General features: G+C 37.9%; 1 protein-coding gene across 2 annotated transcripts in view; it reads right to left on the bottom strand.

Moving 5' to 3' along the window:
- The window catches only part of KLHL1 (kelch like family member 1), a 233951-nt gene that overhangs the window by 142198 nt on the left and 74347 nt on the right, over positions 1-17406 (bottom strand). For both annotated transcript variants that reach the window (XM_042867520.1, XM_042867519.1), the window contains one exon: positions 11776-11912. In XM_042867520.1, coding sequence (XP_042723454.1) covers positions 11776-11912 — 137 coding nt within the window. The remainder of the gene's footprint in view (positions 1-11775; positions 11913-17406) is intronic.

The following is a 17406-nucleotide window of genomic DNA, read 5'->3' on the forward strand; positions in this document are numbered from 1 at the left end:
CAAGGACAGAGCATCTACCACCTCTCTAGACAACATGATCCCATGCCTCACCACCCTTACTGTTAAAAAAATAAAATAATAAAAAAAAAAACTTCCTTCCATCCAGTCTAAATCTCCCCTATTATAGTTTGAAATCATTTCACCTTGTACTATCACCACAGGACCCCTCCCACCCCCCCCTAAAGAGTCTGTCCCTTTCTTTTTTATAGTCTCTGTTTAGATACTGAAAGGCTACTATTAGGTCTCCCTGAGCCTTCCCTTCTCCTCTCCAGGCTAAACAGCCCCAGCTCTTCCAGCCTGTCCTCGCAGGAGAGGTGTTCCATTCCATGGATCATTTTTGTTATCCACCTCTGGATGTTGGAAAACATCCAACAAGTCTATGTCTTTCCTATTCTGAGGACTCCACATTTGGACATCACTCCAGGTTAAGTCTCACCAGCACAGAGCAGAGGGGCAAGATCACTTCTGTTAACCTGCTGATCACGCTTCTTTTGATGCAGCCCAAGCTTGGCTTTCTGGGCTAAGAGGGCGCATTGCTGGCTTGTGCCCAGCTTGTTATCCACCAGTACCCTCAAGACCTTTTTGGCAGGGCTGTTCTCTGACCTTATATCCTTCAGCTTGTCCTAATAGCAGGGGTTGCCACAACTCAGGTGCGAGATTCTGTACTTGGATTTGATGAACCTCATGAAGTTTACCTGGACCCACTGCTCAAGCCTGTCTAGGTCTCTCTGGATGGCATCCTGTCCCTCAGACATGTTGACCATACCACACAGCTTAATGTAATCCACGACCTTGCTGAGGGTGCACTTGATCCATACTGTCCATATCATTGGTAAGAGATAATAAAAAGCATCAGTCCCAATACTGACTCCTGAGGGACTTGTCAGCAGATTCCACACAGACACTGCCATCACCACCCTTTAACTACCTTGCCACCAGTTCCTCATCTATGAAACAGTCCAACCATCAAGTCCATTGCCCAGGAAGCCTCCAATCCTGATGTCACCAATCAGCTTGCTTGCATTGTAGAGCAGCGGGTACTTGAAGTCTCAAAGCAGGATGATCAAATCCTGTGATCGTGACACCTTCTTTAGATAAAGGAAGAAGGATCCATCAACAGCTATACTTGATAAAGCTGCCAATAAGGGTAGTGTGTTAGCCACAGATTCAGACTTCCAGAGCTAGTGATGAATATGTGCCAATAGGAATATGGTGGAATCAAGCTGTATGTACTGCTCACTTGCTCTGTATATGAGCAAAAAATTCTACTCTAGATCCATAACATATGGTAATATCATTTTATTTCATGTACACAGTAATTTAGTTTTCAGGAAAGCTGGGGAAGGACTTTTTATAAGGGCAGATAGCAACAGGACAAGGAGAAATGTTTTTAAGAGGGAGGGTAGATTTAGATTGGATATTAGGGAGAAATTATTTACTGTGAGAGTGGTGAGACACTGGAACAGGTTACCCAGTCAGGTCATGGATGTCCCTTCCCTGGAAGCATTCTGGCACACTGGCAAGGAGTGACTCATGACTGATTGGATAATTGCTCGCAGGTACAGTTAAGTAGTGTTTGTTTGTGGAATGTTTTGTTGACATGTAAACCGGGGGGGAGGGGAAGAGGGGAGAGGAAGTTGGAAGGGAAAACTTGAGATTGTATATAGTGGATGTGAGAACCTGTAATAAACAAAACGGACCGTTCACATCTGAGTCTGTGCCTCAGACGCTGCAAACCAGGATGGGACTTTGATCAATCGGTCTAGTGGGAGGTGTCCCTGCCTACAGCAGGGGGTTGGAACTAGGTGATCTTAAAGATCCCTTCCAACCCAATCCATTTTATGATTCTATGATTCTGCAATAATGAATCTGTACATTGATCCATTCATGAATTCAGACACCCTGTGAGTGAAGATATACAGAAGAAGAAGACATGGGAAACGTCAAGGAATATGAAACAAAGGGTAGAACTAATTCTTCTAAGTGTTTTTATTTTAACCTTTCACTTTCATGTGACTTCGTCAGTTTTGTTGCATTTTTGAAGTTTATGAATATCATTATTTCCATCAGTTAACCGTGATGTCCAGTCTTGGTAAGGCCTATATTATTAGGTCCATAGATTTTTTTTACGCAAAATCAGAAAATGGCATAAAGATAGTACTTACTGAGATTTCAAACAGTAGATAAATTGCTTTCAATTATAGTTACAAAAGGAAGGTGCTTTTTTTGCAACAGGATCAAATTCCAGTGAAAAAAGAGGTTATGAAAAATATGCTACACTTCACATTGCTATTATGGACCTTTTTGACATTTCTTAGAATTAATTTTACTAAATCTCATTAGCCCAGTAGCTGTCAGAGCTAAACTTTTTAGATTTAATTTTATAGTCAATTGAGAGAAACATGAGGTTTTAGACCAGTATTCATCTGCTCTGTTTTAGTCATCCACTTTGCAAGGAGATTACTTGATCCTTAGGAGTGGCTATTTCGTGCTATCAATCACCTTCATTTGACTTGCTGAGTCACTGTTGTTATTTATGTTGGATGATATAAATTCAGTCCACCTGCTCCCAAGTACACAATGATGGAGTCATGGAATCATTAGGGATAAGATTATAAAATGCCTGGAAATGCTTTGCACCTTTTTCAACACTCTTTGGGTCCAATTCTGATTTTCATATGCTCTGTCACTGTCAATTCTTGGCATTGATATAATGTGCAGTAATCACTTATATGCATCCATGAAGAGCAGTCAAGGGAGTATGCAATAAGAAGTAATCTCCCTCTAGTAGAACATTAATCTCCACTGTTTTCTGAAGTGTATAATAACATTTTGATTTTGGCCCATGTCTTAAAATGTACATTCTACACTGTATCATCTCCTATATCTTTTATAAAGGTGAGGTTGTTTCCAGAATAGAAATAATGAGAGACAGTATTTTGTTTTTGCAGAGGCTTTTCCTGATCTAACTTTTCTATTTCTATTAACTATTATTTGCAGACCACAGTCATCAGCTGCAAGGGAGGAAGACGGGCATTCTATGTTAATTTGTGTTTACTTCCTTACAGTTCTGCGTTTTGCATCAGTGAAAATTCAGAGTCAACTCTTTTTTTGTTGTTGTTTTTGGTTTTGTTTCTTTTATGTATGGGAACTGTTGAATCATGGCCTGAACCTCTGATTGATCACCTGAGGCAAGCACTGAGTCAGCCATGGAAGCACAGGTGAAGGTAATTCACCTGTGTGACTGGAAGGGGTGGAGCCTGGCTTTACCCTCCTAGACAAAACAATCCCTGGACAGATCTCAGGATTTCTGGGATCCCCTTATTATGAATTGGCACCCATAATTGAAAAATGGCGTCCCTTGTGTGTTATGGGAAGTATTTCCTTATTCTGCATGGAAGACTATTTTCATGGATTAAGCAAAGATATGGTTACAAAAGAATGACAGCTAGCTGCTTCTACGGTGGCATAGCCACTGCTAAATGCTTTAAATCAGGGCAACATGAGAGCCATTACCTTAGAAAATCAAAATTGGTTATTGTAAGACTACATAGAAAAATCAGAGCAAGAACTCCAAATTCTGACGGGGAAAGAAAACAATCCTCAATTTTCCAGTAGGGCAGGTCCATAACATTTTAATAGATAATAACCAGGTTCCTGAATCAATGGACCTGGTTGATCCAGAACACGAAACTTCTAAATCAGATATTGATGCTCTGCTTGCAATGGATCCCTTGGAGATCCGTCCTATAAGAAGTCAAAAAAAAAAAAAAAAAAAAACAGAAAAATCAAGATAGACCAGCAGGGGTGCCCCTGATCAGTGTCCTCTGGCCCAAACTCATTTACGTGTGACTGCCCATCCATATATGACAACAGAATTAATGGACCTAGTACAACAGTTCCAAGAAAAAGCCTAGAGAAGGTGTGCCAACTTGGCTATTAAGATTATGGGATTCAGGGGTGGAAAGTGTTGTGGTCAGTGGGCCAGAAATCTCTAAATTGGCAACTATGACTGTGCACCCTGCCCTTAGGCAAAGGCTATACACTGGTGTCCAACACATCAATGAAAACCATTCCATAATAGATTGGTTGATGGCAGCATGCCGTATGGTCTGGCCTAATAAATCAGATATGCCGTTACAACAGGGTCCTCCAATTACATTTGTGAACTGGGTATAAAAAGAGGAGATATATGAGGATACATTTGAAAGCCCAGGTATAGTAAGATTCTCAGCAAGTATGGGAGACCTGATCCTGCAGCGGGTCCCTTCCCATCTGTATGGGACTCTAGTGTCTGTATTGAACCCTGTAGTAACCTCAGAGTCAGTGGTCCAGCAGGCTGCCCAGCTGGTAGCTGATCTGGGGAAGACAGAGTGCCTGCGGACCAGGTGCAATATTTGAACATTGGAAGAGGCAGAAGTTCTTCCAGTACATAAAACTAGAAGACCAACTGTACAAACTCCATAATAGGGATCCATATGGGTATCCTCCCCTAAAAAAATGTTTAATTACTTAATCTGGGCTGGGGTTCAATTTGTGAAAATTGATTGCCAGCCCAATCATGTCCTCATTCAGCTATGGAAACAGTTGAAGGACAATCAAAAATTTCAAAATTACCCCAAAAAAAACAAAAAAGGGTAAGAGTTATTGACAGATTACCAATGACAACATGGAACTTGGAAGATTTTATAGTTCCTTGTAGAAAAAAGAAGACTCCTCAGGTGACTCAGGCCACAATGCTTGAGCCACCAGAGGTAGGACACATAGCCGTAGCACAATTTATGGCGTAACCAGGGATGTTAGTCCCCTGTTAGGGTATTTCAAGAATTATTCCCAAAAGCTAACTTCAGATAGACTTAGTTTATTTCATCTCTCTTTAGGCAGTGAACTTCAGTACTTAAGTTTGTTTTAAGGCTGTAAATCCTGCTCATTGTGTCACACAAAAAGGGGGGAAAGGAAGGAAGAAAAAAAAATAAAATTGTTCCTATATATATTCTTCCTATATACAGCAGGTATATTTCATTCCATGAGTCACTTCCTGGAAGAGGTATGAACAGAACTGCACAACACCTGGCTTCCAGTCTATTGCACACCTTTCCAGAAGTATCCCAAATGGTCTACTGTTCATTTTCCTACAAACAAAACCACACAATACACAGTTAATATCTTTTCATATCTATATCTCCATGAGATATAAACTCTCTGTTACACTAATCATAATCAAGCACTGAGCTCTGGAAAGGAAAAAAAAAAAAAAAAAAAAAAAAAAAAAAATAAAAAAAGCAAAAAAAAGAAGAAAGGTATCAAGGGCAACAAGGTTCAGCTAGCAGATTTGATTTGAAGGTGCAGTATTTTATCCTCCACCTGTCTCAAGATGGCTCAGACGCAGGAATACTCACCTCTACCAGAGTAAGATTTTCAGCTTTTCAGGCAATGATTTGGCAGCTTCTGCCATAGCAACACAAAGCAATTCAAATACACGTTTAAAGAACAAAAGCTAACAGAGATGGTAGCATCAGCTGTCAACAGAAGATTTTTGCTTGAGTACTTCATATGGCCTGCTTTGCTTTGAGCTGGATTCCATTGCTGGGAGAAGTGAATTTTATAGTATCATTACATTCTGTAGGTACATTTTAGAACAATAATTGTGCGATGGACACAGAATGGAAAGGGAATGAAGGTATATTTTACAGCTCAGGGACAGGTGCAGATAAATACACGAAAGGTGAGAGATCTTTCACAAAATACCATTGTGATTTTCCTGCAGTTTTTCCTTTCCTTCAGAACTCTGGATTCATAGCTAGTCAGGTAATCTTAAGAGGGTGGACTTGAGCTCACATCACCACTGTAAGAACTTCAGAAAGAAGCATTTGAAAGAGGCAGCCCACATAACATCAGCTTGACTGATCACTTAATAGTCTGCTTAGGAAGAAGCATGGCAGGCAACAGGTGACAAAGAAGAGGTGTGGCACTTGACTGAAAGGAACTATCTCACTATTCAGTCAGTTTTAATGTGCAATACTTGGTTCACTTTCTCTTCACAAATGATTAACTGTGAACAGAACAAGGGTAGGTTTGTAAAACAATGACACTGCAACGCACTCAAACTCTTCTGTGCAGTCTGCTCATTGCTACTCTAAGGACGGTCTGAATTTTTTCTGACATCTTACGAGTAGCAGGCTGTACCACAACACAAAGAGACACGGTCACTAGCTATAGCTGCCTATAACAAGCTCAATCATTCTGAATCTCAAGATTTATGAATATCCAGTTCAGAGCTCTCTTCCAAGCAAGAGCTGTGCCAAAAGAATGAGAATACAACTGGTTCCTTATACACAGTTGCAAATATTGTTTCTTAATGGAATATTCTATTTGTTTTATTGTGTATGTATAGAGCAAGGACTTAATTTTTCATTTACAGGAATGGAAGATTTCTGGTCCAGCTGGACACAGGACCCCTAGAGCAGGAAAAAAAAGATAAAGGAGAAAATCATTCTCTCATTAATTCTATGACGATCTTTCTCACAGACATGAACAAAGTGAAAGTCCATAACTTGAATGACATTAAGTGTGGGACAGTACTGAATTACAAGCAGAGTCACATCCAGAGACAGAGGAGGATGACAATTAAGTCCTACAACTATAGTGAGGGACTCTGGAAGATTCTGTCATTATACGTATAAAAAGTATAGCTAACTATGCCATCCAGAAATGCTCCTTGGTGTTGCACTTAGGCTTTAGTGATGCTTAAGTAAGAACATAATAAGGAATACTATATGGAAATGTGAACACTGTCATTTGTTCCAGAACTGGGAAGAAATGTAGCTGGAACAAAGGATCTTGGATGTAGCCAATGCAAAACATTCACAGACAGACAATCTCAAACATGACATTGCAAGTTACTACCAGAACTCCACTTTCTGAATTGGAGAAATTCTGATGAACAATTCTGCTCTGGATATTTGCAATTCTCTTTTCTGTCAATGACTCCTAAAAATTAGTTAACAACAAGTTTTAGCTTCTCAAAGATAACTTCACAGGTGATCTATATACAAATGTTTATTGGAGATTTATACCACCCTGTATGACATATAACCAGAGGCAGTGATCTTCAGGATATGTACAGTATCAGGGATAAATCCAGATCTCATTACAATGAGTATCTCCTAGAGTGGATTAGTTTATAACACTGCAAGCAAGCTATTATTATCACCTAGAAATCTGTAATTATTTATTTGAGTCTTCAATAATGCCTATTAAGTTAAACTTGTTAGAGGGAAATTCCAGACACTAAGGATAAGTGGATTGAAGTGGCCTGTGTTTCACATTGAACTCTGCTGTCCTCCAAACCATGGCAGAAGCATTCAAATTGGATGTTGAAGAATGATCCTGTGTCTGTGACAACTTTTGGATCATGTGAAGAAATATCTTTGAAGACTATAGACTTCAAAGACTTATTTCAGATAAAACAATACAGTAACTGATCTTTTTATAAAATCAAATTCTTCAGTTATAACTCGTTTATGTAAAACAAACAAACAAAAAACAGTGTAAAAAGAAACTCAAAGCCCTCTAACAGCCTTTATAACGTGTTTTAGGATATCCCAAGTTTTCAGTTTTAATCAAATTGTGTTTTACTGATGCATCTAACATACCATTTTTTTTAAATTAGTAATGTTGCTTCTTCATAGAAACTTTAATACTCTTTACCATACAACTTTGGAAGACTAATTTTCTTGTTTTCCTTTTACTACTTCTAGATGGACATGTGCCTTTATTTAGGAGCAGCTCTTATCAAGACTGTACAGGACTTAATACTCTGCTGGCCACCATGTAATTTCACCTTGCAAATTATTTACAAGTCTATTTGCATACACGAGTGAACACAGTCCAGTTTCACAGTGTGTCAGGACTCGGTCTTCTACTTATTCAGGGGTAGAGAAAGAGCAACATAATGTATGAAGTATTTCATGTTATTATAGGCAATTTCTTTAATAGAATAGTACCTGTTTAAGAAGAAAAAAGTCTGCAAATGCTGCCTATTTTAAAAGATAAACAACACAGCTATAAACAAAACAAATAAAATTAAATGAACAATGTACCTTAAGCATTTGCCCAACTTTACTCATGTACAGTCTCAAAAACATGATTGAATTTGAAACATTAGCTTTATTTAATATGCCAATTCCTCACAGATGGCAACCCCTTCCAGAATTTGATTAGAGTTTAAAATATTCACTTTCCTTTGCAAATTAGATATAATCCTGACTTCACACAATTGACAAAGAGAACACATTTGTTTTTATTCTATGTATACATTCAAGACATTGTATATAATAATTAAAGGAACACAACTTCACCATGAAAAAGAGAAATAAACACTCTGAAAATTAATATAGCTTTTATTTCGTAGGCTAGCAGAGAAGGTTTTTTGTTTGTTTTTTCCCTGTCATGGTCTCTTTTTTTTTTTTTAACTGCAAAAATATTTGAAGCATATATACATAAGATATTCATATATAAATACACGTATAATTGTATAAATGCATACCTTATGTACTTATCTAAATAGAAGTAAAAGTGAAAATTGTTAGGATCTACTGGAAAACTTTTTAGATTATTAAATAAGAAAAAAGCACAGTATTTTGTTACTCTAGTTTTTTAATAGGATGAAAAGTGAAAATTTTCCTTCAAAATAAAAACTTAAAATATAGTTTGCTCAAAGTATTTAAGAAACAAGCTGCCAAGATGATAGAAATACTTATAGAAGCTAGTATTATCTTAGCAAAATATTATCTTTAATAGTGTGAAAAATTTCTGAACTGATCAGAATTTTGTTTACATAAATATAATTAAATTCCAATGTAAGTTTTGGATAAGTACAGGAAAATAACCTTGATTTCAAAACACATACAATCTATTCACTTTCTCTGACATTTTTATTAACACTGCTTTGTTTTTGGATTTGAAAACTCTTGTTTTCTCCCTCTCTAAATGCAGTATGTAGAAGCCTCTGTTTTGGGCCAGATCATAAATTCAGAGACTTGCTAAAAATAGTTAGCTAATATAATATAAAATGGTTCACTTTTAAAAATCACAGTTAAAAAATATTTGCAATGTAATAATACTCTTTGCTTCTAAAGTTTTGCAAACAAGCCCATGTTCACGTCTATTTTAGTGAAGTGTTCAGTCATCCTTGGGGAAAGTCTTCCTAAAACAGCAGCAACTATACATGAAATGAAATGTTTCAGAATGCATATTTTCAAGACAATTGTAACTTGCTCCTTGGGCAATCTGTAGAATTAATAATATTTAATACAACTAACAAATTCTATATGCACCCAACAGAAATATATATATAGATGTGAGACTTGTTGAAAAATCAAAATTTAATGAACCGTTTATGGACTCTCTTGTCCAGACCCACTAGGAGTTCAAGTACTCCCACATATATCCATTAGCACAAAAAAAAATACCAAATTTTAAGAAAGAAGAAAAATAGCAAGGAAGTTTTGAAGTTGGTCAAGATGCCCGATGAAGAGAAATAAAGCAGAGAAACAAAGAGTCTAACAAGCATTTCAAAAAATAAGTGCAAAAGCTGAGAATAAGTCAGAACAAAGAACCTGATGGAGCAGGAATGGATGACAGAGTAACCAAAATCTGAAGATTCTATGGAATCAAAAACATGTTCTCTTCTAGCATGCAATATAAATGTCATCACTCCTTTTGATCATCAATTATTTGTGAAATTTATTTTTAAAGCGTACACTTCAGCAGACACCTTCAAAGTCTTATTTTGTCTCCAGAATGGGTTAGAGCTAAAAGGATGATGGTGTGTTACCAGTGCAGGTGTTAGAAGTTAGAGATCTCTGTGACCATCTTAATCGCCAGTTCTTCAAGGTGATGTTACATGTCACATAATGCTGCTATTTTTAAGGTAGTTTGGGCCTTATTATTAAGGATGCAAATTCACACAAGGGAAATTGGAAAACATTAAACTTACTGTGAATATCTTTTTTCACCCATTTGTGAAAGCTGGTCCTTAACCACCTGGCCACAATATGAAAGCTCCATGTTACACAGCTCATGTGAAAAACAGAATACAACATTTTGCAGAGAGAAGTCAAGGTGAATGAAGCAACTGAAAACCTTATGCGGGAAGTAGAATAACTTAGCTCTTTTCTACTTTTTTGTTACCACATCTATTCTTCACAGTTCCAAAGGTAACCAATAAAGTTCTAAGACAGCCTCATTAATTTTGAAAAGTTAAGTTTTGTTTCCTTCCTTTTCCTCATTCTTTTCTTAAAATAATCTTAACCTATGCCTAATTTTTATGATTTGCTGTTTCTGAACTATGCTTTGAGTTTATTTGAGATCTTTTCAGTGAAATCTGAGGCAAGAGAGCCACACTGTACTTCACTATTTCTAGAGTTTTGCTCCCACTGGAGCAACACTGTCATTCATCTTCCTCCACCTCTAATGCACTTACAGAATGATATACTGTTACCTGTAATTTTTTTTTTTTTTTTTTTTTTTTTTTTTTGCTATTCTGTCCAAAGGTATTCGTGATATTACCTCAGTATTCCTGTTCTATTCATTTTACACTCACACCTAGTAATGTGATTGCATCTTTCTCATGCTTGATGACAAGTGCTTACATTTTGTTCATTTCATGGGTCCCTAGCTTGAAATCTCGTGGATGACACACTGTTCTGAACAGCAAATCTAAAATTAAATGCAGTAGACACTGTCCTTTGAAGGTCTGACATTCCTATTATCTGAGCTTCTGAAACATGATTCCCAAAAAAGAACATTTTTTAAACTTAGATTGTTTGTTTCTTGTTCTTTGTTCCTATTAAGAAAGTAAAAAACACTTAATATGTAATAAAATAAACAGCACATATCCTGATCAAATATTTCAAAGCCAAGAGCATCTTATGATTAAATTCTTATTTAGACAGGATTAAAACTAAAGGTTATGCACCACCCATTTAAAATTCAAGTTAAAATCAAATGCTTAATTTAAACAATATAAGGATGTCTTTGAGGAAACAGAAAGTACCTTGTGTTTTATAATAGCATGATTTATATGCAACGCGAGACAAATTCAGACTACAAATCTTGTTGGTACCTCTTATCTTTAAATTATTTTGTGACCTTAGTATTCTTCAATATTAATTCACTTCAGATACATTGTGCATAAAAGCTTGTTTAAGAAAGATAAAGAAAAGTTTATTATGCATTAAAGCATAACATCTATTCAGAAGAAAGTTCTGAGTTATTAACTCTCAGTTACAAGCTATTCAGAAACATTATACAATCAAGTATCAGCTTATAATATTGAAAGTGAATCACAACACCCAGATCTTAATGAGAAACTTTCAAAAGATCCATATGAGTATGTAAACGGGAATTAGACCAAAATAGCAATATAATGTAATATTCAAAAATATAGGCATTCCTTCAATGACAACATGAAATCTGAATCCTACACATAACGAGGCACTCTTCTACATGTATTTCTAAATTAAGAGACAGATATCATTTTCTAGACTGTTCTCATGTGCTTATATGCCCAACATATTTAATAGGTTAGGTATAACAGAATGTTAGAATTTAGCCCTAGAATTGGTAATTGTTTTCAGTGACTGATGTTTGTTAAAAAAAAAAAAAGTTTAGAATATAAATATAATTCATTTGCATGCAGCACATAAAACCATCAGCATAAACCTATCAGCATCTTTGAATGCAGGAAGCACAACGCATGCATTACAGTACCTGTATACGCAAACTGAACAAGATCCCATAATGCATTAGGGTCAATGCCTTCCATTTTGATCTCTTCTTGCTTGGCTTCACAAACATCACTTGTAAACATGGCAGCAAAGTAGTCAGAGACAGAACTAAGAACAAGTCTGAAAAAAAAAGTTAAAAGCTAGTGTTCATACATGTCTTAAAAATTCCAGATTTTCAAACTCTTAATTATTAAAATTTTTATTATAAATTAGCAGGATCAATACATAACAAACACATAAGCAATAAAATACAGCATGACATTTAATTCCAGTTTGATTCTGCTTCCTGTGATATGAACCAAGAGGCACGTTAACATAAGCATATAAAAATGACATAGACATTAGCTTTCAATTTTTATGATGTCTCCTGTCATGCAAATGACCTTATTGTTAGTAAGATAACCTCCCCGTATCAAAGAAAAAAGAGAAACAAATGTCTTATATCAGAAGTACCCTATATTGGGCTTAGTTTTGATAAACTTTAGAAACAGTATGTAACTTCACAAGAGCTTTCGATCTTCACGAAGACTGTAAACAGCTATTGAATAAATTTAAAAAACAAACAAACAAAAAACCAACCATGATAACGCAAGGATGTTGCTTTTTTGTTCAAGTTAATAAACATAAAAAGGAAACTAATTTCACAATACCTGCAAAATGTGCGTACTTTGTTTGAAAATCTGTCAGAATCATGACAAGCAATACGTACGTTTACCATTTTAACGTCATAAGTTCATACATTCTTTTAAATAACATTTGTAGAATCACAGAATGGCTTAGACTAGAAGGACCTTAGAAATTATTGAGCTCCAACTCTCCTGCCATGGGCAAAGCTGCAACCCACAAAATCTGTCTGCCCAGGGCTCCAATCAACCTGGTCTTAAATGGCTCCTGGGGAAAGGCATCCACAACTTCTCTGGGCAGTCTGTCAACAGCTCATCACCCATGAGCAAAGATGTTCTTTTCTAACATCTAATCTAAGTCTTCCCTCTTTAAAAGATTTCCCCAAATCATTCCCCCTTGTCCTGTAACTATTAGACTGTCTAAAAAGATGATCCTGCTTATATGTTCCCTTCAAGTACTGGAAGGCTGCAGTGATGTCCCCCCAGAGCCTTCAATTCTCCAAGCTAAACAAGCTCAAACAGTAATAGTATGAATTTGTTAGGAATAAACATCCACAGATTATTAGAAGCAAACTACAGCTATATATAGTGTACTGCATGCTTTCTGACTTTATTTGAAATTATAATATATAAAACACTGATTAGCAACACAGGAATCACAACCAAAAAACTTGTAGGCAGTGATTATATTTACCATCATTTTATACAGTTAATGATTTTGTATGAGCTAAAAAAAAAAAAAAAAAAAAGAGAAAGTAAAAAACAACAACAAAATAACAACTTATCACTCATCAACCAGTGTAATAACTGATTGCTTTGGCTCTCTTAGCTCAACTCACTAGAAAAGTAAAATATGACAGTTTTAATTAACTTCAGTGCTTTAAGCTACTATATTTTACCTGCAAGTAGAGCACCTTGATATCATATATATAATTTTTACTTTGGCTCAAATTATGGGAAATGACTAATTGTGATAGTTTAATCTCTCCTGATGGTATACTCAACTCTGGCAATCATGAAATTTAGAAGCTTCTAATGCATAAAAAGCTCATGTTTACATAGGTTACTCTGAAAATAATGCCTCCTATTTACATAATATTTCCATAGAAACTACAACAGATATGAGGAGCACAATAACACTACTGCAGAACACTATTTTTAGCACAGTAATCACAATTAGCCAATTCATACGGATGCACTGATGAAGATACTCTTCATCTCATGGTGTGCCAGCTGTACGTGGCCATCTGGATTGTAACTCATTTTTCTTATTGCTGCTGCTATTGCTAAAATGCACCATCCGCTGCCTCACTGTGCTCACATACACAGTTTTGCCTCAAAAAATGTTCAATCAAACTCAGTGGGTGTCATCATTTCCACATGGCAGAATTCAACAATGCACCTTTGCTTCAGACACACATCCATTTCCATGCTCTTTTTTCAGATTGCCCCTCTGCTGCCATCCGTCACACAGCAATGAGATGTTAGCAGGAAGGCTCAATCTCTACTGCAGTATCACCTATGCACCTACGACATCTGGGTAAATACATTCTAAATTATCTTAATGGACTGCCACAGCAAAAGAATATTCAATTCAGATGAACACATAACCAGACAAGATTCAGTCTAAACTGAAAAATCCTAAAAAATATATACACAAATGTCAAGTCTTTGGTACCTTATTTATTAAGGAAAACACTTTAGATGAACAGAAATAACCTGTGAGATAACTGCTCACCTAAACAAGCAAGACACATTTTTGAACAGTTATTACTATTATTATTATTATTATTTTAATTGTCTATTACTCACTACTCCATATAAATAATAAAACAGCTATTCCATCAATAGATGAAAATCAAAGAGTGAATTGATTTCTAGACATAATGTTTTTCCTTGGCAATTGTTTCTTTCACTTCCGTTTAGCCTTTGAAACTTGCTAACTACATCTAATTCAGAAAAGTTGACAGCTTTTGTAAATCCCATGCTCCAAGAATATCTAGTGCTGAGTGGGAAAAAGTAAAAAATAAATAAAAATTAAAAAAAAAAAATAAAAAAAAATCAAAGCACTTACAATTAATTTGTAGTGATCTGCCACTTTCTGTATCTCAAAAGGTTCTATAATACTCCTAAATCTTGGCTTAAAGGGATTTTTACCCATCCATCAGATGTCTGAGGACGTTGTCTGTTTTCAACTGATGGTCTGTCAGTCAGAATACATAATATGCGCTTTCATCTTAGTGAATAACAGTAGGTAACTCCTGGCTACAAAAAAAATTGGTAGACCAAGAAAGATTTTCTCCATGCTAAGTTGCAGTAAAGGTCTCAAAATCCCTAAATTAATCTTTTTTTTCTTTTTCTTTTTTTTTTTTTTTTCCTTATTTGTTTTCAAATATATCATTGATATGTGCGGTTGCAATTTTTCCTACCATAACAGATTCTATTTCAGTTTTAATAAATGATATTTAATTTCAATATTCACAAGTTTTCAGGTCACCCTCTAAGACAGAATCCCTTCAAATTCACGGCATATTTATTAACTAAAAGAAAAACGAACCCACCAGGTCACTTACATTATTTAAGTAAGCTCAAATGATACTTTAATGCCAACTGAGTAGTACCTCAGAGAGTACGTCAAAAACTCATAAGCAGAGATTTCTCTAACATGTATAACACGAGATCATACAGTAGTTGATGAAGCAATGACTTACAGTATCATTTGTTGCTCTACGCAGGATACCAGCTAACATGGGTTACCCTTCGCTGATAGTGGTGCACTGTAATTCTTGAAGAAGCCCTCAGACGCCCACATCAGAATCACAGAATTGTAGGGGTTGGAAGGAACCTCTAGAGGTCATCGAGTCCAACCCCCCTGCCAAAACAGGTTCCCCAAATCAGGTCGCACAGGTAGGCATCCAGGCGATACTTGAATATCTCCAGAGAAGGAGACTCCACGACCTCCTTGGGCAGCCTGTTCCAGTACTCCGTCACCTCACTGTAAAGAAGTTCTTGCGCACATTCATGCGGAACTTCCTATGCTGCAGCTTATGTCTGTTTCCCCTTGTTCTGTCTCCACTCACCACTGAAAAGAGTCTGGCCTCACCACTATGGCCCCCACACCTCAGATATTTATAAACCTGGATCAGGTCCCCTCTCAGTCATCTTTACTCAAGGCTAAATAGACCCAGTTCACTCAGTCTTTCTTCACAGGGGAGATGCTCCAGGCCCTTCACCATCTTTGTGGCCCTCCACTGGACTCTTTCCCAGAGGTCCCTGTCTTTTTTTGTACTGGGGAGCCCAGAACTGGACACAGTACTCCAGATGAGGCCTTACCAGGGCAGAGTAGAGGGGGAGGATCACCTCCCTCGACCTGCTGGCCACGCTCTTTTTAATGCATCCCAGAATGCCATTGGCCCTCTTGGCCACAAGGGCACACTGCTGGCTCATGGCCAACCTGTGGCCAACCTGTTGTCCACCAGGACACCCAGGTCCCTCTCTGCAGAGCTCCTCTCCAGCAGCTCATCCCCCAACCTGTACCGGTGCATGCAATTATTCCTCCCTAGGTGTAAGACTCTACATTTGCTTTTGTTGAACCTCATCCGGTTTCTTACTGCCCAGCTCTCCAGCCTGTCCAGGTCTCACTGAATGGCAGCACGGCCTTCAGGTGTGTCAGCCAATCCTCTCAACTTCGTATCATCAGCAAACTTGCTGAGGGTGGCCACTATTCCCTCATCAAGGTCATTGATGAAGATGTTGAACAAGACCGGACCCAGCACCGACCCCTGGGGGACACCGCTGGTTACAGGTTTCCAGCCAGACTCTGCACTGCCAACGACGATCCTCTGCACTCTGCCAGTCAGCCAGTTCTCAACCCACCTCATTGTCCACTCATCTATCCCACACTTCCTCAGCTTTGTTATAAGGATGTCGTGGGAGACAGTATCAAATGCCTTTCTAAAATCAAGGTAGACTACATCTACCGCTCTTCCCCCATCCACCCAGCATGTGACGACATCATAGAAGGCCACCAGGTTGGTCGAGCACGACCTCCCCTTGGTGAATCTATGCTGACTACTCCTGATAACCCCCTTCTCTTCCAGTTGTCTGGAGATGGCATCCAGCACAAGCTGTTCCATCACCTTTCCAGGGACAGAGGTGAGGCTGACAGGCCTATAATTACCCGGGTCTTCCTTCTTGCCCTTTTTGAAGACCAGAGTGACACTGGCTATCCTCCAGTCTTCAGGGACCTCCCCCATTATCCAAGATCTCTCAAAGATGATGGAGAGAGGTTCAGCAATGACCTCCGCCAGCTCCCTCAGCACACATGGATGCACTCCATCAGGTCCCATGGACTTGTGGACCTTAGTACTGCCTAGGCGCTCACACACCACCTCTTTCCTGACTAAAGGGAAGTCTCCCATTCCCCAGACCCTCTTACTAACCTCCGGGGTGTGGGAAACCTGAGGGAGAGCCTTTTCACTGAAGATGGAAGTAAAGAAGGCATTCAGTATCTCTACCTTCTCAGCATCCCCCGTTACCATAACATCCCCTCAATTAGTAAGGGGCCCACATTCTCTCTAGTTTTCCTTTTGCTGTTAACATACTTAAAAAAGCCTTTTTTATTATCCTTTATCACTTTAGCCAGATTCAATTCCAGGTGGGCTTTAGCCTTCCTCATCGCATCCCTGCAGGCCTTGACTACATTCCTATATTCTTCCCAAGTGGTCAGACCCTTTTCCCACATTTCATGGACCTTCTTCTTTCCTTTGAGCTTGCGCATGAGCTCCTTGCTCATCCACACAGGTCTCCTGCCTCCTTTTCACGATTTCTTGCTCACAGGGACGCACTGATCCTGAGCTTGGAAGAATAGCTGTTTAAATGCTGATCAGCTCTCAGAGGCCCCCTTACCTTCTAACACCCAACACCCACGGGATAGCTCCAAGTAGGTCCCGGAAGAGATCAAAGTTGGCTCTCCTGAAGTCCAGGGTAGC

This window comes from Lagopus leucura, unplaced genomic scaffold (assembly GCF_019238085.1).
Source record: "Lagopus leucura isolate 7727_CA_CO unplaced genomic scaffold, USGS_WTPT01 Super-Scaffold_100001, whole genome shotgun sequence".
Classification (NCBI taxonomy): Eukaryota; Metazoa; Chordata; class Aves; order Galliformes; family Phasianidae; genus Lagopus; species Lagopus leucura.